At 35.7% G+C, this 25,923-nt stretch overlaps 1 protein-coding gene across 1 annotated transcript in view; it reads left to right on the top strand.

Moving 5' to 3' along the window:
* The window catches only part of IL1RAPL1 (interleukin 1 receptor accessory protein like 1), a 660,453-nt gene that overhangs the window by 385,910 nt on the left and 248,620 nt on the right, over positions 1-25,923 (top strand). The window contains exons 4-5 of the mRNA XM_085050061.1: positions 17,996-18,182; positions 19,269-19,422. Of these exons, the coding sequence (XP_084906187.1) occupies positions 17,996-18,182; positions 19,269-19,422 (341 nt within the window). The remainder of the gene's footprint in view (positions 1-17,995; positions 18,183-19,268; positions 19,423-25,923) is intronic.

Here is a 25,923-nt window from a genome sequence, read left to right as displayed (position 1 = left end):
TCTAATTGTGACCCATTAAATTGATCACAGAGGCCAGCCTGCTTAGTAAATAGCAGCTGCATCCAAGTTGCTTCAGCTGGCTTGAAAATGAAAGCATCCAAACTCCTGATTCGACCTTTTAGAAATACAGAATGCTGTGTCCCATTCAGGGTTCTGCCCTAGGGAGCAGCCAGATTGTTTGCATGCAGTGTAGCACTGCTACCCCTTGGGACCTAGAGCAGTAACTGGGCTAGTTCTGCTGAACACTAATGCTGCTTGGCCTCCTTTTCAGTTACTCCTGTGTGTTAATTAGAATGTAAGATTAAATGAAATAGAAGTTTCACAGAGAGATGCAATGTGTTTGAATAACAACATCAAAGTATGGCTAAGGAGGATTGCTCTGTGTCTTCTTTTGGAGTGATTTATTTTGGATGATCCATCAATTAAAATTATTTTTGTGGGGTTTTTTAAAGTTGTTTTTTTGTTGTTCTTGTTATTATTATTATTATTATTAATATAATATATACACCAAAATGGGAGTTGAAAGTAATTTTGAAAACCACCAAGTATTCTATTTAAAAACTCATTTTCTAGCTGCATACTGTTGCATACTGGAGGGATGGCTCTGCACCAGCAGCTACTCCTCTGTCTCAAGATACATCATCTTTGAGCCAGTGCTACCAGTGTTTTGGAAATCATTTGAGAATTGCTATTGAAAACGTGTGATTCTGCATTTATTTGTCTTTTCATTGTATTATATGACACATTAAGATAATATTCAAGTTGCTTTTGCTATTGTTGCAGTCTAGATTTTAAAAAGAAGGAAGACAAAATAACCGGTCAATAATAGTCAGATAAAGAGAAAGCAGCACACACACCTTTAAAAATTAAAAGACAAAATAAATTACTTCAAATTTAGAAAAGAGCTCTCGGTATATCCAGCTGTAGGTATAGTCCTTTTATAGTCCTTCCTATATGACCCCCCCATTTCATTCAAACCATTTCTTTTGCAATGCACTTTTATTCTGGTCTTTCTAAAGACAGCTTTTGAATCATGCTACATTTTATAGTCTTTTTCTGCCTTTTAGGATTCAAAAAAACTTGGTATTTTACATCAAAGTGATGTTTTTGTCTAGTCTCCGACAGCAATGCTTAAACAAGTAATGCTCCTGCCTACCATGTCATCTTTGTGTTCATTCTGTAACTGCAGAAAATCATGCAACTTGTGTCTAATTTTTCAAGCCTACAATATATAATAGCCTACCTAAAACAAAGTAATTTTTTAATATATTAGGGTATTGCTAAGGAGGAGAGTATAACTAATAAAATATCATGGGAGAATTTAACAGCAGTAAAAATTAAAACCAAATTTTTTCTCATAGCTTTGGAATTCAAAATTACTTTCAGTGCCATTAGGAATTTAATGGTTTGCCCTTGTGGGTTGTTAAACTTGGCTGGCTGCCCTATGCCCACCATTCTGCCCTCACACTCACCTCTCTCAACAGGAAAATAAGTTGGAAAAGCTTGTGGGTCAAGAAAAAGACAAGATTAAGTATAGGACTGTGAGAAAAAAAGGCAAAACTAAGAACAGCTTCCTGTAGACTCAACTTTATTCCTCTTTCTCAAGTCCTCTGTCTCATTTCCACCAACCCAGCGTGGCACAGGGGATGGGAAATGAGGGTTACTGTCAGTTCATAGCAGTTCATCCCTGCCACTCCTTCCTCACACTTTTACCCTGCTCCAGTGTGGGATACAGCCTTTCATGAGGATACCCAAGGTGGGTCCTTCTGAAGGCTGTGGTTCTTCAAGCTTTACTCCACATGAGTCTTTTCCACAGGGTACAGTCCTTCAGGAACAGGTTGTTCTACCATGGGTCTGCCATGAAATGGAGCTCCTGGCAGACAACCTGCTTCTGCACAGGATGTCCCCAGGCTGCAGCTTCCTTCATGGATTGTCCACCTGCTCCAGCGTGGGGTCCTCCATGGGATATATGCTCCAGTGTGATCCTCCCTGAGGTGCAGGGGGACAGCCTGAGTCACCATGGCCATCTGCAGGGGCTTCTCTGCTCCAGCACCTAGAGAAGGTTTTCCCCTTCCTTTTTCACCATGCTTAGAGTCTGCAAGACTATTTGTCCCAGTTTTCTCTCAGTCCTGTCTCACAGCAGTTGCACTGTGGTTTTTCTTAAATGCATTCTTAAATAAGCTTTCCTAGGGACATGACCAGCTTGGCTGCTGAGCTCAGCTGTGTCCTGAGGCAGAGCTGTTGGAGGCTTCTGGAACAAGTCTGTCTGACCTGGGTCAGCCTGACCCTTATACAGCCCACCTCTGCAGGCCTCTGCTGCTACCACCCTGCCATATAAACTCAATACAGCCCTTTATTTTGCCTGGTTCTTCTACCTGCTGTTCTTCTAATCAATCTGCTGTTTGACACAGTCCCTGCTATTTAGTCTACCTGCATCTTGATTTCACTCCTGCTATTTTCCTGATGCTACCACCCTGCTGTTGCACATGGCTATGGATAGTTTGTACAAATATTGAACAAGTGGAGGGCAAAATGGTACAGTCACAAGGATGCTGCAGATAAAGTAGGAATGTAGCTATTTCTTTCATATATTCTTTCTAGCTTTTTCATCTTGTAATGTGTTAATTTAGAAAAGGAGTTGATTTTGGAGGGTAAATATTTAGACCTGTATTTAAATTATTTTTGTGATGTTTAGTCATTTGTGAGGAGTAGGGAAGTAGTCTTCCTGTTTCAGTTCCTCCTCTGCAAAATAACACTTTTTCACTTCACATATGATGAGGTAAATATATTACAGAGTGAGAAACACTTGGCTGCCTTTGGTTGAGGTCACAGGCAAATACCTGAGCAGAAGAAGGATGGCATTCTGTGTCATAAAAATTCTAGTGGCAAAGTGTACCCCTTGTGCTTTGGGGTGAGATTTTTTCTACTGGTGGGAGTGATCAGATGTTGTCATTGTGACAGCATGGTGTTCAAGATGGATAGTTGCTGAATTATTTGTGTGCTGTACTCTCTGTGTCTTGACTGGATTGCTGGATTTGTTTCAGAGACAGAGAAAAGTAAATCTGAATTTTCTTGGCTTTTTACTCTATGATGAGGTTTCCCTTTAAAGAGGGAAGATGGCTGTATGAAAACACATCTAAATTAAAATAGTGATCAGATATTTGTGTGAACGCAATATCGCTTTACTGGATGTTTGTATTTAGTGAATAAAAAAGGTGGTAATTTTTATAATGGTCAAATAGAGCAGCTGTTTTGAAATCCAAACTGAATATTCATAAACTCTCTGCCTGCTTGATTTAACTGATTTGAGCTTTCAAAGTCTAATGTTTCATCGGAAGTTGTGCTAGAATTGTAACCAATAATCTTCCCATGTTTATAAAACATGCAAACACACATATGCTACATATAGGTGCATTATCTTCATATTAGCTAGATTTTGTTGACAAAAAGAAGATAGATCATTTAGCAAATATATAATTTGCTGTCTTCATTGCAGTTTTATAAGAGGCACTGTTATAAAAATGGGTATGACATTTGCATTTCTATTTAATTGCTGTGGAGTGAACATTAAAAGATAAGAGAGCCAAGAGAGCTTATTAAAACTGAAATTAGGGCAAGTGATAAAAGAATGATATTTTAGTGGTGCTGCAGTCAGATCTGACACTTTCCCCACAAAGAAAACTATCTTATTCAGGGATTTTTTGTTGAGGAGAGAGGATACAAGGGTTTATATAAAAACTCCTTTCTCTTTTGAGGTACACTTAATATACAGGATCTCTTCATGCTTGTGTTTTAACTTGAGGGCCTCAGGAGCCTTGGGGACATTGTGAAATATAATGTGACTTTTTCTCTGTCCTGAAGAATCTTTTTTCCTTCCCCCTTTCCCTTTTTCTTTCTTTTCTTTTTTTTTTTTTCCCTTTCCCTTTGCTGTGTCAGATTATACCCTGCTGCATGTACCCTCCTGAGCCTCTCCATGGCATGCCTCATGGCAACATCTCTGAATTCCAACCCATCCAACAAGATTTAGTAACTGGTCATAATGTTTGAAAGTATTGAAGTCACATTTCATAGTCTGAAATGTTAAGCAGTAGGAAATACTAATCTATACTGGGTATGTAAATGAGTTAAGTTCACAGTGAAAAGTAAAATATAATCATCTCCCTAATAACGTAAGTACACATGCTAAGAAAAGGTAAAGGTACATAGTAATCTTTAAGTCAGGGACTTGCTACTTTTTGTTTTAATGATGGAATGAAGATGATGCTTTTATAAAAAAAATTGTAAAATTCTCCTAATTTTAAAACATTAGGTATCTACACATATATGTGAATATGCTGCATGCCTCTGTAGGGACTTCCCTCTGCTTTAGAATACTACAAACCCTCTTTCTGGCTGAAAGCACCACAGATATTTTTATTTGAGACTTGGGTCTAGCTGTGCAGGGAACTACAGCAGGGAAGTGTTTTGGAGGAATCTGTGTGCTGGAACAGGCAGTCTGTCCCTCCTCTGGTTGGGCATTTCAGTAGGTTGTGGCAAAATTCTGCTTTGTCAACAGAATAGGCCCAGTTCTTCCAAGTGTTCAGCACAGCCTTCAGTCACAAAGTAATGATGAGCTGTCACTGAGCTGATAGAGGAACAGAACTCCATTGCACAGCTTTTCCACGCCAAATGAAAAAAAATCAATTCTGTTCTCTGCAGGGAGATTCATAACTCCTGATATGAAGCTGTATTAGCTTGCACAAAAAATGAGAAAGTCTGCTCAAATAAGTAAAATCTTCCCAAAGCAGACTTACATTTTTGTGTCCAGTCTTGCTTCTCTGGAAATGGTAGCTTTCAATAAATCTAAAAAGGAGGGACAATAAATCTAAAAATTCCCTCAAAATTCAATAGCTTCCTGGGACTATGTTATAAACAGTGACATAGCCTCCATTATTTCTAAACAAAGTTTGATCAAGGGGTATGGCTTTTCCTTCAAACACACATCTTGTTTGGATAAGTGTGTATGCTGATGCTCTGAAGGAAGAACACAAACAAACTCCACAATTTGTGGAATTAAGTCATCTTAGTAGTTTGGTTTAGCTCTGTAGTCTGAAATGAACAGCTGCAGGAGTAACGAACAAATATTTTATTTCTACTGAACCTTAATCTTGCTGTTACAGATAAGATTCATGTGCTAATAATACTTTTAGGTGCACCATGGTTTTGGTTCATGTTTTTTTTCAGTTACCATATTTACTGTGAAAGAGTAATATCATTAACATGCATTGTGAAATAGCTGGAAAACTAAAAAAACACATATGAATCCAGGAAAGCTCTTCTCATACTGTTTTCTTAGGAGTGTCTTTTATTGTGGGAAAACAACTTTGGTTTTATAACTGTTTTATTTTCAGACTAATAGCTGGGTTGTTGTCATGCTAAAGGGCTCCTGGGGTAACCATGATGTTTATCAGAGCTATCACACATTAAAATTGATGCTTACTTTTATGCTGCAATATATTTGAACATATTTTTGAGTTCTAGCCTTTTACATAAAACTCCCATGGTTTCAGTTATTTTGACTGTTAAGAGAAATGAGCTTAGTCATTTCCTGATTCAAACATACATAAAATCTAGAACATTTATATTTATTGTTCCACTTTTGATAACATAGCTTTAATTTCAATATACATATATGCATTCATTTGATTAACAGCTCTTCTGCAGTCATTGGTAATTTATGACAGGTTCAAAAATTAGCTACTTAGAAAATGATTTAATAAAATAACAGAAAAAGTTGGTAACTTAACGTGAATCCTTAAAGAAGGTGCAAATAAATTCTTAAGAGCCAAATATTCTGTGTCAACACATTTTACAATAACAATAACGATATTCTTGTCACCAACACCAATGAGTAGGAAATTGTAATGTCAAATGGAACAATCTGCCTCTGTAGATTAAAGACTGTAGGGCTTCTGCTATTGTTCTCAATAGTACCAAGAGTCTCTCATGCATTTCAACCAGCAGATGAAGGAAGCAGAATATAATATGAGGGCTTCAAAGTCATGTTCCTCGAAACATTTGTGTTGCATCAGTGTCTTACAGAGTTCAAAAAACCACTTTCCTTGGATATTTTCGTTTGTCTACTACAATTTGTGTTGTTTAAGATCTCAGCAATTTCACTGTTGCTCTTCATCTTTCAGAAACTGGAAATTGAAATATTTATGAGTTATTCTTATCCTCAAAATAAAAGAGGAAAGGGAAAAAATGATACAGAAAACATCAGTGTTATGGAGTAACATTTGCTGATCCATAATTACAATGGAAGATTTCCCATAACAAGCTCTGTTAAAAAACAAACAACTCCTAAGTGGCTCAGAAAGAAACAGATTTTTCTGATTTTTGTGTGCTTTCAGTCTCTCCTCACAGTACAGTTTTTTTGGTGACATTTATAATTCTGCTATCCTGAAGTTTTATCTGGAATTTTGGATAGTGTTTTATATTTGTTTGGTTTTTAGTAGCACCAAAATGGGTTAGCATAGAAGACAAATATTTCTGGTGTTTTCTTGACGACAAAAATTTAAAAGTTTTGAGAATATCTAGGACTTAAGGAAGTTATATTGGTACATTATCTATATATTTATAATTATTTACACACTGATGTAAATATAATGTTTACATAGTGTAAACAAAATCATGGTTGTAATATAATAGAATGGGGGTAAAAATGGTAGGTAAAAAGAAAATTATAACTTCAGAGAAAAACCTGGTAGAAGAAACACTGCTGTAAAAGTGAAATTTAAGGAAACAGAAGTTGTATTTCAAATTTTTTAGGAAGATGGAGAAACTGATTAGACATTTTGTGTGCATTTGCTTCAGATTATAGAAAGTTTCAGAAAATCATTAGAACTCAGGTTTACCAGAAAATGAAGCATTCAAAAGTAGTTATGATTACACTCACAAACTGTGACTACTTTTACCACAAGATGCTGTGATTTGGAAATCTTTAGCCTAAATACTGAAGAAGGACAGTGAAAGATTTATGAAAAAATAGTCTTAGAGAGAAACCTCATGAGATCTTTGCCTAGGAAAGTGAGCAAGTGAGCAGAAGACATAATTTATGAAGAAAGGCAGGGAAAGACCCAGCAAGGAAAACAAGAGATACCAGGAAGAAATCAGTAGCTTGTCAAGAATGTCACCCAGTATCATCTTTGAGAACTGGCTGAAGGTCTTCAGTTTTCAAATAAATATACTGATACCTTGTCTGCTATCACATATGTAGTGCCAAGTTAGTCACACTCTAGTGCCTAAAGTTGATTGTGGAAAAAAAGGCTCAATGAGGGGTTCTAGAAGCAGACATGGGTAAGAAATCCCCATGATGTGTAAGCAGAAAACCACCCAGCCACTTGGAGATGGTTCCTCCTGGAAAGGCCTTCAGACTGGAGAGCATGTGGGACTTCCTATGGTATTCAGGGAGGAAAAGCATGTTTTGTTTATGTAAAAAATATTGCTGAATGTTCTTTTGATGGGATTCTGAGGATGCATGAATCTTTTTTAGGGGTAGGATTAGAGGTATAAGCAGACTGATGTGTGGGAAAGAAATGGAGTAGAGTATAAAAGGCAAGGGGATAGTAGAAAAAGGAGATAAAAGGCTGTTCAGTGTAAATTTGTTAGATGACTCCAACAAAGACGTCAAGAATGTAAGCACAAGTCATGTTTCTGAACAAATGTCAAGAAAATAGCTATTTAATTCAAATTGCTCTGAATATTAAAAAACTTGCAAATGGATATTAATTCATCCATGAAGAATGTGACAAAGTGTTTAATCAATATAGGAATTCACAGGTTCTCTTTGTTCTTTTCCAATATGAAGGAAAAAAATGCGACTTAAATAAATTGCAGAAACAAAAATATAAACCAGAAAATATGGTACATAAATGACAGTATAGCTTAAGTTTTCAAGTCATAAGAAGTTTACATATTCATTCATTCTCTACCTTTTTTAAAAATTGATGTCAGGGTTTTGAGTCATAGTGTATTTATAAATGGAATGTATAACTTTGTTATATGGCTATTTCTGTATTTAGATAGTGGGGAATTTGTGGGTGAAGCTGGGTCACAAAGAGCAGCAGATTAAGCTGGCAGCACCAGCCCAGCTGGAAGCTGTGTCCTGCTATAGGAGGAAGCAGCTAGACAAGCCAAAGTGGAGATTCTGCATTTCTGACAAATGAAGGGGATTTTTCTGTGAGACCACCACCAAGAAACAATATTTGTGAGAGAGAGGTGTCTGCTACTGCCCCTCCTGCATCTATGCTGAGAGGTGCTGTGTAAAGACTCTGGCACATAAATGTTGCATCATAGTCCAAGTGACAGAGAAGTGACATTCAATTATATGAAATATATTTAAACTTGTTCAGTTTACCTTTTATGTTTGAGGTATGAATTAAAATGTGTAAAGCAAACCTCATTTTCGTCAAATGCAAATTACTTACATGAGCACACTTGATTTAGGTTAAATTATTCAAGGCTTCTGCGTAGAAATGCTTTCATACATTCATATTGCTGCTGTTCACATGACTTTGGATTTTCATGTCTGGATATTTTGGGTGATTCATGCTTCTGAGGATGACATGTAGCAGGAAGCTTGAAAGCTAAATCAAGAAATGAAAATATATAGCTATGGTGTCTGGCACCTGCCTGTGCCTTATCCTCACACTGTTTGTTTGCGCAGCTGATGCCTCTGAAACCTTTTCATTTGTCACATCAGAGTTGTTTACCCTGATGGTAGATAATAATTTGGGACAAATAATAGTATAATTGCATATACTTGAAACTCGAGTCTCTGCTGAATTCTCAGATGTGTTGTGTTGTACTTGGTTTGGTCGCTGGAGATGGAAACGTGACATTGGGAGGAATGAAGGTGCACAGCTGTTGATTTTTCCAATTATGCTAAAATGATGAAGAAAACAAGAATTAATTTATTTGGGGATTCTGTGGAAGAAAGGAATTAATAATTCTTTAGCATGGAGTCACAACTCATGCTTTGAAAGCCTTACAACAAAAAATGTGCCCCTTTAGCTGGTCCAGCCTCTTCAAGAAAATTTTTTGCAAGAGATCCTTGAATATTGTTTACCCAAAATAGCTCACTGAGCTCTTTTTTCTTCTATGTAAAGATGATTTTTTTTCCACAATTTCCTTTGACTGTATGGACATAAAGATGGGGTTTAGTACATTTAAGGGCAGACATGCAAACTAGAGTGAAGTTCTGGAGGCTGAACTGAGAATTAACACTGAATGCTGGGCAGAGTAGGTAGCTGGGGTGGGTGGAAGTCCTTCCTTGCCCATGTTTGTCTTCAGAGATGCTGTTGATATAAACATAATGTAAATACTGCTTTATATTGTCTGAGGTTCCATGACTATCTTCAGCTACAGCCTGAAGTGTATCAGGATCACATTTTAGAGCTAAAAATTAGAGTGAAATAAAAATATTTATTATGTCATTACAGATCACACTGAGGAAATTTTGGAAACTATTTTGAGGTAAAGCTGTTCATGTGAACACTCAAAAATGGTTAATAGAAGAGTTTCCTGTGTCCTTTATGGTCATCAAATGAAGGACAAATCCAAATTGCATTTTATCCCTTAGTTTATTGATTTCTTCCTTCAAATCCTGCTGCCTTTGTAAATTTAGGACTTGCTCTGAGGTCTTCAGTCATATAAATTTCATAAAAATTCTTGTACATTTCTGAATTTCTGCTTTAGTACCAGGTTATGTTTTTCCAAAGAATGACTTCTGAAAAAAATTGCTACATTCTTTTGAGCTGCATCTGTACACATCAATGCTTTGTGAAATGTCATACTAATGTCTTCTTTTTAATCCTATGACTGGTAAGGAAGTCTGACTGATTTCTAAATTGTTGTTTCTTGTTAGAAAAGTAGGTGTAAAACAAGTATAACTAAAACTGTTTGAGTTGGGGTTTTTTGTTTGAGCTTTCTCTTTTTTGGGCTTTTTTTGTTTTTTAGTTTTGTTATTTTTTTGTTTGGTTTGGATTGGGGTTTTTTTGTTTGTGGGGTTTTTGTTTGTTTTTTGTTTGGGTGTTTTTTGGCTTTTTTTTTGGTAGTCTGGATTTTTTTTATAACAAATGTAGGAGTCATAAGTCTAGGATTATTTTTTTTTTTTAACTTCAGAATTGTCATTAAATCCCACTAGAGAATTTTCAGGAGTCTAGAAAAGTGTCATCCGTATGCCTTGAACATCAAACAGCCTTGAACCTAATAAATTTGATGACTTTTTATCTATTCCCATTTTTACTGGGTAGATATGGGGATGAGTTATGGAAAGATTTTCAAGGTAATCTTATTCACGTGCAAATGCCATTCTTCTAATATCTATAACAAATGTTGTATTTGTTGGATATCTCTCTCCATATCTACCTTCAATGAGTAACTTTTCTATTCAGAAAAGAACACTCTCATGCAGAGTGAGCAACAGATAAATATCTAATCATTCAGAAACAAGACAGATACCTTCATGGGACACTCTGTATGTGTCTGCTTGACAGCTGAACAGAAGACTAACTTACCATTTGAGACTGAATGACAGGATCTGTTTTTAGCTGAGAACTGTGTGAGTTCATCAAGCAGAGAGGGAACAAAGGAGAAGCCATTCAGCAGCACCGTGTTTTCAATAATGCTTTCAGTTATAGTACTATAAAAGAAGGCAAATTGCATTTGCAAGAGGGATGATTTGGTGATAAAGACATTCCAGTATTTGCTGACCTTCTGAGTCATCAGGATGTGGGAACACTCAGTTGTTCCTGAACACAGAAGCACAGCTGCTCAAGCAGGCTCTGGTGAACCATCCAGTAGACATAATTTTAAGGACCTCTACTTTCACATAGTGTGCATTTTTTCTAGTCATTCTCATACCAACCTTTTTTTTTTTTTTCTGTTCTTTTTATATAACACTTGGAAAAAATATTTTTTTAAAATGGTTCCCCTCCATCCCCTGTGAGTGAAAAACCACCCAAGAAAACAGATGCTCCATGAACCATATATGCAACCTTGAAGAAGAGGACTTGGGGGTTCTGGTGCAAACCAAGTTGAACATGAACCAGCAATGTGCCCCTGCAACAAAAAAGGCCAATGATGGGCTGTGCTGCATCAGACAAAGGATTTCCAGCACACCACAGGAGGTGGCCCTTCTCTTTTTTCAGCAGTGGGGAGACCACTGTGGTGCAGTGTGCAGTTCTGGACTTGTTGGTGCAAAAGAGACATGGAGAGAGTCCAATGAAGAGGCATGAAGATGATAAAGGAACTGGAGCATCTCTGCTAGGAGCACAGGCTGAGAGAGCTGGGACTCTAGCCTGGAGAAGGTGCAGCAGCATCTCACTGTTGGATATACACATCTGAAGGGAGGGTGCCAACAGGATGGAGCCAGGCTCTGTTCAGTCTGCCTGGTGACAGCACCGGAGGCAATGGGCACAAACTGAAACACAGAATATGCCATTTGAACATCAGGAAACACTTTTCACCATGAGGGCAGCTGAACCCTGGCACAGGCTGCCCAGGAATGTTGTGGAGTTTCCATCTTGGTGATATTCAAAAGTGGTCTGAACACACTCCTGGGCTAGCAGCTCTAAGTGGCTCTATTTGATCATGGGGGTTTGACCAGATGACATCCAGAGTTCCTATCCAATCTCAAACATTTTATGATTCTGCGATTCTATAAATGAAAGAAATGGGAGGAGTAATAAAACTCTATTAACTTGTAATTTTCGAAAGAAGCATTTCTGCTATTCTGGCATATGGTGCTAAGTAAGGGTATAAAAATTACTCTTCTTCAGGATCATTGGTTCCCAAGAAAAAGCAAGTGCCATCATCTCCTGAATTATGAGGAGATAGTATACCTAGAGGCATTTCATGCTATGGTATTATCTCCCTACTGCAGTTTGTTGAAAGCTAAAGGGATTTTCATCTGTAAGGGTACACTTTTGCACAGCTCTTCATACTTCTGTCTCCTCTGGGAATATACATTGATCTGCTGCAGTGAAAACATTTAGTATCATTCTGACTCGTCTCCATTTTAGCCCTTTATGACTCACTGGCCCAAAATTTTTTCACTAACGATCCTTTGAAGCTTTGCTGAAATGAGTAGCTAATTTAGCACTAAATTTGTAACTAGCATTAAAATATCAAGTGTACTATTAAATTCAGACTAGTGGCAATCCATATTTTACTCACCCTATATGCCCTGTGCAGTACAATGCTTTTTTGATTTATTACTATCCTGTTTGCCCACCTTTAACATTTTTACCTGCAATCCATATATAAGTGCTATTCTCTGAAGTTCTGATACCGGATATTTTAATAGAAAGTTGTCTTTAAAATGGAACTTTTCTCATACTAGATAACATATAGGTATACTATTAATACACTTTTAAAATTTTTATATAGTAACTTTCTTGAATCACATACCACTATCATTACTTTTACAATTACTGGAATCCCTAATATACCCATATGTCTGGTTTACAGGCATGTATGGAAAGACACATAGACACATTTTCTCTGTGAGAAAGCTTTACCTTCAAATAAAATGTATCTAGATTTACATTCATATACTGTAGGAGTACAGACAGAGTTGCATTATAGGAATATTTTTGTATTCCTGTCCTGTGAGATTACAGATTTTTTTTCTTCTAATTTATCTGAAAGGAAGCTTTAATGCTAGAGAAAATGTTTCATGGGGAAATTAGTTAATTTTATGTAATTTTTCCTTCCATGTAATTGCCTGTAAAAATTCATAATTGAAGTTATTGTCATAATTTAGTTCAAGTAGTTTGTACTAAGAAAGTGATGTTTTATTAAAATGTGGAAATCAATAGGAGATTGATTCTAGTTTTCATAAAGAAATAAGTTTCGCCTTGACTTTAAAAGAGAGATCATACAAAAAAGTCAATAACGTAAAAATTTACATACTTTTCCTAGTTTACCAAAAAACCCCCAGTTTTAAGGTATTATAAGGAAGAGAAAATTAAATTCCCTTTGTAAAGGCTCATTTTTATTTAATTTTTATTGTTCAGAACATCAATAAAAGGCTTTTCACATCAGTCAGTACTCCCTCTAACACAAGGAAAGCATTATTCTAATGCAGTTAGACTTTGCATTTTGACATTCTCTTTTGACAGGTTTGGAGTGAGGGGGAAACTCAGGATGGCAGTGCATACCACGTGTGTCAGAAAAAGATAAAATGTGAAGGTTTGGCTTCCAAGGATGGAAGCAGGCATTAAAACTAAACAATATTTTCTAGTGTGTCTAATTCAAACCTATTAAAACAAGTGCCTTGCAGAGTATTGATATTCAAATAATCCTGGAGGCTTGTGTGCGGTGGGTTATTTCATAGTATCATGCACATAATTAGGTGACCCTTGAGGGAAGAAATCAGGGCTTATGTAATTCAATTGAGGTCAAAAGCAGTTTCCAAACTGGGTTGGCCCCCAAGGGTATGGAAGCAGGAGATAATTTCTAAGGCACAGAGGAAAATTCCAGTCGGCTTCTGTCCATCTCCCTCCACTTTTCTTCTCTTTTCCCCATGCCTGAAGCACTGCCCCAGCACTTGCAGCTCTGTTGGCTCTGGAGGCTTTGTGGAAAAGGCAATCTGTGATTTCAGATATCAGAGCCAGAGAATGTGGGAGTCAGCCATTCCAGAGTTTGGGGGAAAAAAACCCCAAATAACAAACAAACAAACCTCAAATCAAATAAAAGGGCATCCTGCACATAAAGTTTGTGAGCTGCTGTCCTGGACAAATGGTCCAGAAGCCACAAACTGCTGGGGGCAGATCCTGTCACCAAGAGACCTCAGTGCCCCAGAGCAATCCTGGCCATCCCCTGGTACCTTGGCTTCCTCCCTCACTGTGTGCCCAAAGCCTCAGGCGTGTCCTCAAACAACCCTGCTGCTATGTAAAAGCTTTAAAAAATTTTTGTGTGAAAGTTTTAAAGCTCACAAAGAGCCTTTGGAGCTACGGGCCAAGAGCACGAGGAGATTATCAATAACGTGGTTTTGTTTCTGTCTTGAATGAATGCTTTTCTCTCCAGCTTTTAGGCATCCAAATAACTCTAACAGAAGTTACTTGGACTGAAAAAGGACAAAATTGTGTCTCCAAAATCATGAAAAACTAATTAATGAAGTCAACAAAACTTTTCCCCAGAAATGTGTTGGACCATTTATAGAAAGTGGATATGGACATCAGTGGCTAAGTTCGCTTATTAAAATTTAAATAAAACTGCAAAGAAAAGAGTTTTCTCATCCTTTCTTTTTAAATGCCCAGTTCAGAAGGAGCTGGAAATAAAGTTACTTTTCCGACTCAGTTTCTATGATGAGGAGAAACATAAGAGAGATTTTTTTGGCTTCCTGTTTGCTTTCCAGTTTGTTTACCCCGGTAAATAGTATAATGGCAAAGCACTGGAGTGGACAAGTAACGGGAAGAGTCCCACTTTCCCCTCTGTCATGAATAGGGGTGATGAGGGATGCTGCCTGGATGGTATTGAGCTGTATAAATCCACCACTGTGCTATCTCTGGTGAGACTAAAGAGGAGATTGACAATTACCAGAGGTTTTTTTTTTTTTGAGGGAAACAGCAGAGTTTTGCAAGCATAAACCCATCTGGCCCATTTTAGAGATGTATTTATAAAGAAACCGTGCTTTAAGTGCTTAATTCTCTAAGCAATTACTTTAAATGTAGATGTGAATATTGCAAAAGCTAAAATTTAGAGAAGCTATTCTTCTGTGCGTGTTCTCTTGTCTGTTTTACCCCTTGTGTCTCCTCTTCTTCCTTCTCCTTTTCTCTCTAACAAGTTACCTATTAATTTAACTTCATTTTAAGATAAATTTGATTTAAATTGATATGTTGTCTTAAATAAAAATCATCAAACAGTTTTTTGCTTCCTTTTTTCTGTATTTTGTTCTTTTAGGTCTCATTATTTTAGCAGTAGAAAATATACTGAAGAAAATGAAAAGCTTCACTTATATGTACAAAAAGGTTCTAGGTAATTTTATACTTGCAACCATTTGTGACTGGTCAGTTTAGGGAATAAATAATTCAATAATTTTTCACGTCTTCTAATCACCATGTCCAGGAGAAAACAGAGCTAACAAACAACAGAAACCCCACAAAAGTATCATGTGAAAACTGAATTAAAGCACAGTTTAGCTAATACCAGTTACTAAAATTCCTTAAACTCCTATCATAGGGATTTTTGTTTGTTTTATTTGTTTCTTATGGCATCCTTCTAGTAAGAAAAATATGGAAAATTTTCTTTTTACCCTCCCTAGTCTGTTCATGCTCCAGAGGGCTCTGCTGCCTCATACTTTTTCTGCTACCTGAGAGGTTTGATATCTACTGTATCCTTCATGCTCTAGCTGTAATCAGCAAACTCAGCCCCTCCTTCTTCTTCATTCCTACCCAGGGACTATTTAATTTTCTTTCACTCTTTCTGTACTGTGAGCCCATTATCTTGGTTTTCTCATACTCTTTGTGTTGCTCTGCTTTCTGTGCCAGCCTTTTTGAGTTTTATTTCATCCTAACAGCCTTGGTTTCTGACACAGAGTATGAGATGAGTCAGATTGACAGTGCAGTTAGTATCTAGCATTGAAATAAGAAAGTCTGAGGCACCAGTGGGCATCTGGAACTGTAGGGTTTTTTGATGATACTTTGGACTTTTGAAAGAAATTTTTGTAAAGGAACTCAGCTGACAAAAATCCACCCCAAATTTTTCAACACCTTGTATCTGACAGTTTAGGAAGATCCACTTCAAACAATGAATTTAAACATTCTGAAATATTTCCAAAATGCTTCTCTTATGGAGCAGGAAGCCTTAGCTACATCTGCTAAAGGATCTGCTGTTGCGATGGAAACTTGGATGTGCCTCAGACGGGATTCTATCTCTGGCAATTGGCATTGTCACTGTTGCAGAACAGAGTTCTTTAGTACATCAAAACATTAAATCATAATTTTTGCACAGTTCACTCAGAATATTGAAGGATGCCGATGCAAAAATTTACTTACCTTGCTTCTTCTTCAGAGAATGGGAAGAAAGTGAAATGTTCTCTTTTTTTTTTTTTTTTCTGCCATGTCCTTCTGGAAGTATTTCAATAAGGACTCAAAAACATGAAAAAACTTGATGCTCAAACACACAGGAAGGAATTAAAGAGAGTATTTAAATGTGAAAATTGCATAGCCAAATAGCTGCCTATATACTACTCCCCGTCATCCAATAACAGGATACTCTCATCTAGTTAGTTCACTCTTGAACCTCAGAATTTGATGGTTTGTTCAGAACCTGTTTCTAAGGGATAAGTCTCTCAAGAACAAAGAAAAAGCATTTTACCAATTTGGAAAAACAGAATCAAGTGACATTTTATGATATTTTCAAGACACATGATAAACAAACAAACACATAAATAAAATATTCCAAGTAAGACCTTAATGGAGAATGAACATAAGATACACTAATGAAAAAGTATTCTTTAAAGAGAGAGTGATTTTCAATTGAATGTATGGGTAAGAATGGGTATTGGCTCTTTACCAGCTTAAAAGCAGCAAGAGTCTTCCATATTCAATGGATCCATTCTTTATTTGCATAAAGCTTAAACAACTTTATTTGCTTTATGCAGCCAGATTCTTGAACAAAATAAGAAGTTGGACTTACTACTTCATTATGAGGAAATAATTTTGTGTTTGTTTTCCTTACAAGTTCATGAATTAGATCGATATCTAAGGGTCATTCTGTACAGAATTTATGTTTCTAAGACTATTCTCTAATTTTAGTTACTTACAGGGTTATGTTTTCTATAGAAAATTGGGTTCTAGAGTTCTTTGAATTAAGTTTTTTTATTCTTTATCCTTAAGCATTTCTTTCCCCTCACAGTGAACAGAAAAATGAAACAGATATTAAGAAATTGATCTTTGAGATTCTGCCATGTCTGATACACACAAGTCCATTATAAATAAGCAATCAGCTCATAGAGGCTGAGAATGGAGATAAGGAGATGAATGCTTCCTCAGTGCTCTCTGCAGGATCCTCTGTTAGCAGGTCAGGGGTAAAATGCATTTACAAAACAGTAGGAGAGAAATCTTTCAGCATCACAGTGTGCTCCTGGGGAGTGCTCAACTTTATACACTCATTTGCTCCCCACCTGGAAACTCAAATGAAAGAAAAAAATAATTTCAAGCCATTTTGTCTTTTAACCTGATTGAACCACATAGTGAAATGAGAGAAGGCAGACAAAGTTCCCTGGTCTCTGGCTGCCTCATTTATGAGCATCCAGAAGCAGATGTAGTAACAAGTTTCAGGAAAGAGCACAAGCTCGAGAAGTCTGTAGGTAATGCAGAACATTTTGTCCCCAGAGTATGGGCACTGAAGGCCAAGGTCAAAAGCTGGCAGTGCCTTAGATTGAAACATCCTTCATCCTATAATTAATCACAAGATTCTTTTTAATTAAAGGCTGCAAAACATTGCAAACTCCACCTTAAGGCATGCTCAGAGCTGATGAATGTGTGGCTCTTGGTGAGCTGCTCAGGTTCCAAGTTGCCATTTTCCTGTGGTCCTACAAACTGATCTCCACCCCAAGAGCTCACAGTGGTGTCTGTGAGCAGCTTGCTTGTCTGGTGTCACTGGTGAATACATGGACCTTCTGTCGTTTACCTATTTTTGGGAAAATTGTTCTCAAATACACAGTAATGGCACTAATGTTAGAAGGATTTTAATGAAAGGGAGAGATAAACCCTTAGTTACAGAGTAAGGCCAACCAACTGTAATCAGTGGTGAGTGAGAAGTAAAACTGTGGTGAGCAGCTATAAAATAGACACAAAATACATGTTTAATATATAATGTCTAAGGTCAATAATGCCTCATTTTCTAAATTTTGCATCAAATTTTAAAAAAAAAAGTCATGTATATCAGCATTTACTGTTTTTTTTCCTTTTAGACTTTTCTTTCTATTTTTATTGCATTACAGAAACTCAACATACTGTATGAAAGTATCCATTTCGCTGACGGTGGGTGAAAATGACACTGGACTCTGCTACAATTCAAAGATGAAATATTTTGAAAAAGCTGAACTTAGCAAAAGCAAGGAAATCTCATGTCCTGAAATTGAGGATTTTTTATTTCCATTTAGGGAGCCCGAAATTCTGTGGTATAAGGTAAGGAATGCAAGAGTTTTATGCCTTCAAAAATATATTATGTTCTTATGATTTTCTTGATCTGTATGTGTTATGGAGCTTGGATTGTTTTAAATTTTGTCAAGAAAAGACAGCAGAAGCAGTGATAAGAAAGAATAAACTAATTGAAAGAGAAATTAAAATGCTTTTTGTGGTAAACTATACATGCTTTGCCTGAACAAACATCTTAATTTTGCAGTGTAAAATTCAGCAAAGACTACCAAAACTTTGGTTTCAACGTATGTACTTAACATTATATTTGAAAATATAATTTCATTGCTTTTATCAATAACTTTATTTCAATATTGTGTATTGATTTCTAGATCATTACTTAATGGCCAAGTTCTTGCAAATAATGCTGCTTGTGGGCAGTGGAGTAGAATAATTATGGTATGCAAGAGTACACCAACTAAAAAGTAAAATTTTGTGATCTGGAGAGATAATGACCAAATTAACTGATAGCACATCTAAGATAGGAGAAATGTAGCCAATTATTTGCTTATCCTCATCTTGGATTTTGTTTCTGTAATAAAATATTTTTGTAGATTAAAAGCACACTTTTTCTAGGTTCAGAGAGTTTGATTCTAAGATGTTTTTAGAAAGAGATATATAGCATCCTTATTTTTCCACATTCTCATCTTCTGTTTCTCTACATTTTTCATTATATTTTTATAAACTGAATTAAAAAGAAAAAAAATAATTATCCCTTGCAGCCTGAGCTGCTGGTAATATAAAAGTGATAGATTGCAGACATAAGTGTAATTGTAAATAAGCAAATTAAATAGGAGCCACTCAACAAATTAATGTAAAAAAACAAAAAAAACAAAAAACAAAAACAACAAAGGAACCAACTCCCTTTTGTTGCCAGAGGCATAAATATCAAATCAGCTGATAAAATTCTTTTTAATCAACACCTAAGAGACTGGATTTTTAGATATTTAGTCTATTTAAATTTATAACTAGCCCAGACTCTTGCCTAGCCACCTTGGCTTTGAGCAGCATTGTCCACACTGGTCCATTTGAAGTGTAAGAATGCAATCACTGAAGTTTGATATTCTCTTTAAACAGGAGTGCAAGGCAAAGACATGGAGATCAAGTATTGTGTTTAAAAAGGACACTCTTGTCATTCGAGAAGTTAGAGAGGATGACATTGGGAATTACACTTGTGAGCTAAAGTATGGATTCTTTGTTGTCAGAAGAACTACGGAATTAACAGTTACAGGTAATCACAGGCTCTACCTCTTATATTAAAAAAAAAAACCACCCAAAAAACACTGAGTATTGTGATTCAAGTTGAGTGGTTTTGAGTCATTATACTATTTCCACACAACTTTGCTTTGTGCCTAGATATGAATGTTTGATACATTAAAACTGTCCTGAATATTTCACAGCAGTATCTGTAATACCTTAACGAGTCTGAGTTCTGCTCTGTTCTGAAAGTTTGTGGGAACCTCTTTTTTTATTTATTTTGTTTTTCTGAGTGGAAATTGGAGTCATGGAACAGGTAAATTCAGAAAGCATCACCTCTAACAGGAAAAAAAAATCATGAAGTCTATTGCACTCTGTCGTGTGATTAAATTACATTGTACATAAAAATAGCTGTAGCCATATCTTCGTAGTTCAAGCTCTAATTGCCTTTGGATGTGAGAAGAGCTGCAGCCACAAGCCAAGAGCAGTAGCTCTGTCCCAGTGAGGCCATTGCAAGTGTGCTTGAGCAGCACAGGATGAGGGACAGGAGCATTTTTCCAGTTACTCTCTCTCCACTTCTGTAGTTTATAGTTCAAGAACTCCCTGATCTCAATCATCACTGTGGTTACCAATTAATCTGTTTTACATTAGTCTGATTATTTTTTCAATCCATTTAGTCTTGGCTTCGAAAATATTTTGAAGCATCGAGTTCCACATAGTAATTATGTAACATGGATAAACTCTATAATTCAGCAAACAGCAATTACATAAGATATATTTAATATAACCTGTCTTTAAAACCACCATATAAATATTTAAAATCCATAACTGATGAAAACAAAATATATAGTGTAATAGTAACACAGCAGCAGAAAAGTGTGAAGAATGGTCCACTGAATTTTCATTTCCTCACCAGACTCTAAAGTCCATTTTAAAATTATGTAAAATGTATAGCTGAACATATGCAAGGTACAAAATGAGCTTTTACAATGATGGGATTACAATGGAAGTCAGGACTACATCATGATTTATGTAATGCTGTGTAGTTTCGTGATATATTTCATAAAAGGAGGCAGAATTAGGATTTTCCTGAAAAATTAGAGGTGAGCTAGATCCATATCGTTGACAAAGAGGCTGGCATGTATAAGTTTTGCACCTTCAAAAAAGCTAGTAAACCGAGAAACAAATCTTCAAGAATAATGATGTGGGTTTTCTTGATCCTGTGGGTTTCCTTGATCTTGATATTAGATTATATATTTATCTAATATATGAATCTGAGGCACACCAGCAACTAGTAACACACTTATGTTAAGAATTAGGTTGAATTGCAAGTTTCCTTTAATGGTGAAAAGTTTGTATTCTGTTTCAATGTGCCCCATTTTCCCTCCACATTAACAGAAATTACAGTCAATTAATGAATGCAATTTTCCCCTGTTGGATAAGTCTGGAAACCATATTGTTTTTGTTGTTTTGGGAGATTTCATGTAATCAATCATATTTATTTAAACTGAATAACCAAGACCTCTTTGTTGTTGTATAGCATTGATTTATTTGGTCAGTACAGACAGGCAATTACTGTCAAGTGATTAACCTCACAATAAACATCCATAAACTCTGTTTGATTGACTCTGATACAAAGAAAACAGAGACAGGATTCTTCAAGCATGTGATTTGTACCAGAAGGAGGTTGTCAATTATCTTTTGCAATATTTGATACCTGGGTTTGAAGAGCATTCTCTGCATATTTAAGTGATCACTTCTGCCCCTGTGGTTGGTGCTCCACTGTGCAGCAGTTTTTCAACAGGCTCAGACTGACAGAAAAGAGAAAGGAAAAAAGCACTGGAACAAGATACATGTTACTATTTGTAGGAATAGTTTAAAAGATGTAATTCATCACTTGTAGTGTAGGTAGGAGTTCAGTATTTAATGTTTAACTAGACAGAGACAGAAAGAGACTTGGCTGATTTTGATGTGCTAAAAATGAATGAATGCATAGGGAGGGAACTATTCAATTTCCACCACTGCAAACCCCAGAAGATTTAAGGACAACCTCCAAATTAGTAAACTCCTTTGGTAGTACTGAGGATCTTCATATTATCTTTACAATATTATGTGAAAAAACAGAACAAGCAGATATATTTACTCATAGTACTACTAATTTTTGTTACACCTGTTCCTCACCACTTCTCTCTGGGCAACTGTGGATGGTCACCCACCGAAGGATTCCCTTATTTTTCCCACACAATGCACTTTTCCAGAATTGCTGTCTTCTATAGGGAAACCTGCTGCTCCTACAGACTATTAACTATGGACGTAATTATATACACATGTTCATTTTAATATTGGTGCTGTATATTCTTGTTATGATAACCCCAGTGCTTTACAACTTAAAATACCTGTGTGCCTCATGGTGAAATATGGAATGTCTCATATTCTGATTTATAATTAATGTTGAAAAATAAGAAGGGAATTCACACATTTTGGAAAAGACCAAACTCACTTAATAGGCGGTATCCATCTCACCTAAGTCTGGCTATTGAAAATCCCTAAGCAATGGAAAAAGAAAATTTTCCTTCCTTTCAAAAAATGAGAAAAATATTGCCCTTTCTTAGCTTAAATTATGACCACCCACTTCCACCTTGGGTACACCTTTACAGTAACAATTATTTTATGGCTCACATTTGTTGTTGTTGGGTTTTTTGTTTTGTTTTGGGTTTGGCTGGTTTTTTTTGTTTTCTTTGATCTTAATGGAAATTTTAAAAATCTTTGGAAGATCTGTATCTCACACTGAAAACATTATTTTCTAAGTGGGTTGAATCAATTTCCTTTTTGTTCTGAGATCTGACTTAGAAATTATCTGCTTTGAAAAAAAAAACCCTAGACACTGGTTATTCTATCTTATAACTAATGACAATATTCACATATAAAGCATAAGTGGTGGGGTTTTTTGGTTTGTGGTTATGCAATTGCATGTTCTAAAAATTCATGCAATGTACAAAGTAATTTGTAGACTTTTAGCAGTTTTCTTTTTATATGTGGAATTTTAATTAAGGCATACCTGCTCTCTGTGACATAATTAAGAGTATGTTTAGTATCAGGAAAGAATCCTATTAGAAAAGTATAGAGTTAATTTAGTCATAGTGCCCAACATAGGTCAAAAATATCTCCCTTCAGTGATTTGTTTTATTTAAATATTAATTTTAATAATATTATTTTTAAAATTGTAGTACTAAAGCATTTGCAAACTCTTTCCACTTTTGAAGGATTTCCATCAGGTCAGATGAAGTCCAGCCTGTGTCTGAGAAAGAATATTTTTGTCCCCACTGCAATAACAATTAGTTCTCCATCATGAACATCATAAAGAAAACAGACCCCGTCAGCCTTGCAGCTGGAACATTACTTATTCACTTCCTCCATGCCTTTTTTAGTTTTAAATATTAAAATACCTTTTCAATTCTGCTAAAAAGTAAGAAGACCTTATACCTCATATGATCTTACCAAGGACTTCTTGCAAGAACTCAGTAGTTCTTATTCCTGAAGCCTTTCCTCCTCAGAGATACCCTTTCTTTTCTTTATTCAATGATTAGACCCCTAAGCATTGCCTTGAAAACAACTCCTGCTGGAATGAGCACAATTTTAGATTTACAGATTTGAGCATGATGACAAAGAAGCTATAGGAAGAATAAATTCACAGAATTACTTTTATTATTTAAATTCAGCCTTCTTGGTTAAACAAATTTGTGCAATAATTTTGAAAGTAACAGTTTAATCTTTTACATCTTCAACCCATGACTTTTTCGTCTTTAGATATTTCAGAAAAAAAGAAATGCAATTTCTTTCTCAGTTATGCAGTAGTCAAATCTTAGCGTTGCTGAAGTTTGGAATGTCAAATAAGTGTTGTCTCTTTTGCTGAAGGTCTCTTCCAACCTGGTAATTCTGTGATTCTGTGATTCTGTGATTTGTTAGCATAGTAGAAAATCCTAAATGACTACATGTATGCATGTATTTGTAGAGCTGAAAAGATCGCTGTAAAAGTAAACAGTATGAAGAAACAATTATTATTAAATTATATACCTAAACTCACAGCTCATGACGTGTGGATCTTCTATACATGTCTAGCCACCATATACTGTGAGTAAAACAAACAAACAAGCAAAAAAACAAACAAAAACAAATTATAAAAAACAAAAAAACAAAAAAAAAAAAGAACTGAAAGGGACACACACACTTTGAAGGTTATAGCTGGTGGACTGTATTCTAATCATGCAACAAAATGTTCACCATTCTTTTTCCTCAAAAATACTGGCTTCAAATTTTTCCAGGTGTGCTGCTCTTTCTCATTCAGTACATCAGAATGCAGAAAGGTGCTGCCATAAGTATGTACCTCTATTTTCCACAGGTGCTGAGAAAAGTATTAAAGAACAAAGAGGGTTGTTTTCTAAGCATTTAAAGCTTGAGCACAAGTACTGTTTGGTTTCTGAAGTTAATGACAGGGATGAACCATATTGAATGTATGCAGCACCTCCTTGATTCAGCTGATCCTTATAATTATCAGAGCTGATGTTCATTCCTTTTGTTCATCATTAATTTAATTCAATTCCAGTACATACTCAGAAAGAAGTTCTATTTACCATTATTCTGTGCAAAGACTAATAAATATAAAGCAAACAATGGACTCATTATGAAAGCAGCGTGTTCAAAATACTAACCCAGCATTTTAAAATGCATAAAATCCTGTAGGTTTAACAAATTTATGGCTGAAGAGTGGAATTAATGTTTTTTTATAATTAGAAATGAGTGATCTTCTTTTATAGTGCAATCATTTTAGTACACCTGAAAACAAGGGTCTAAATTAATTTCCTGTGTGCATTTGAGTAACAATAATCAAAACATTATTTAGATATTTGATTAAAACATTCTTTATAAATGTTCACTTAACATATTTATTGTAAATGGATTTAGAGGGTTGTTCAAAACCAGCCTTACATGAAGACAGCAATGAACAAACCTTTATGTATTTTACTTCAAAGGAAGTGTAGATGATGTAATGTACTCTCTATTATAAATTGAAGTTATGAATTATGATGACCAACTTCAGCAATTTCGCCAAAGAACAGATGCAAAAGTTAAAGGGAGACAAAATTCCAGCTCCATTTTCAACCTTGCTGCTGGTGACATTCTGACATGTCTTCCTTTGTGATATGCTGGATTGGGGTGCTCACAACGACCAATTTTAATTGTTAGAGGTTATTCCCATCATAGTCAGGGTAGTGAAAAGATCCTCTAGACAGTAATCCAAAGAAGTAGGCAAAGCTTGGTGGTCAAAACTTATGTAATTAAACAGACTCTATGGGCCTCAGAAGGAGAATTTTCTGTCCCTAAAATTAGACCTTGAATAACTTGTTCTCTTTGGGCAATATGTTTACATGCTTGTCACTCTGGACAATATCCTGCTTCATGCATACTGCTTCTTTCTGTTATTTACTAAATATCCTCCAGGATGTGGCCACTAATAGTTTATGATGCCATAATGACTTCTGCTGGAGTCCTGTACACCATGTGGTGAATAGGGTACCAGTAAATGTTAGGGAGCTTTTTCTAATAATTGGTAATAAATATAAGAAATCTTAATCCATAATCAAAATGAAGAATTCCACTTAAATTAGATGTTATGCAAGAGGTGCAGTGCATTACTATGCATGTTGTTGTTAAATATATGACAATTTTGCTTATTTCTAACCATAGTGTTATTATTATAAACCTGATGTCTTTTTAAACTTATACTATTTTTTTTCCTGAGGATGTTGAGTTTTTTCTCGGTTGGGACTTTGTGTGTAATGTTCAAGACTAAGGCAAAATAATAACTCCAAACAAATTTGTTATTTTATGTCAGGTGAGGGAAAAATGATAGGGAAATGACATTTCCAAAGTTATGGGAGGTTTTTTTGTGTAAGTCAATTTCCCTTTCTTCATGAGTCATATGAGAATATTGAAATAAAAACAATGTGAGTGGATGTTGTTGCCATGATGCTGCTTCCCATTGTTTCAGTTCAGTGGGGTGAAGTTGTTAAGATGAACTCCATTCTACAGAGAGAAAGAAGTTGCAGACAAAAATGTTTATCACAAAAATGTGCTAGTAACTGCTAAAGACATAAAAGACATATAAACCCGTAGCTCAACAATATCTTACAAAAATTAAATAAATCTGTTTTTAAGGCACCCAAGATGCTTGTTAAAGAACCTTTTAAAAAGTAGATAAATTACATTGAATGTTAATGTTTCACGTTATTGCAGTGGAATCTGAAGACTTCATTTCACTTTTACGTTCCTCTGGAGTATGTTAAATCCACCAATAGTGTCCTAACCAAGCATTTGTCATTTCCAAAGCGTTTCTTATAAAGCTTTAAATAATTTATATGTACAGTGGTTCTTCCAGGATGGTACTTCAATAAACCAGAGTATAAAATTTACCAGTACAATACCATCTGGACCTTGTGTTGCCCCTATCCTAAAACCAATCTGTAAACATTCTTAT

This window comes from Lichenostomus cassidix, chromosome 1 (genome assembly GCF_008360975.1).
Source record: "Lichenostomus cassidix isolate B80296 chromosome 1, HeHo_3.0, whole genome shotgun sequence".
In the NCBI taxonomy this organism is placed as follows: Eukaryota; Metazoa; Chordata; class Aves; order Passeriformes; family Meliphagidae; genus Lichenostomus; species Lichenostomus cassidix.
The sequence above is the reverse complement of the archived record's forward strand: the minus strand, read 5'-3'. Positions and strand labels throughout refer to the sequence as shown.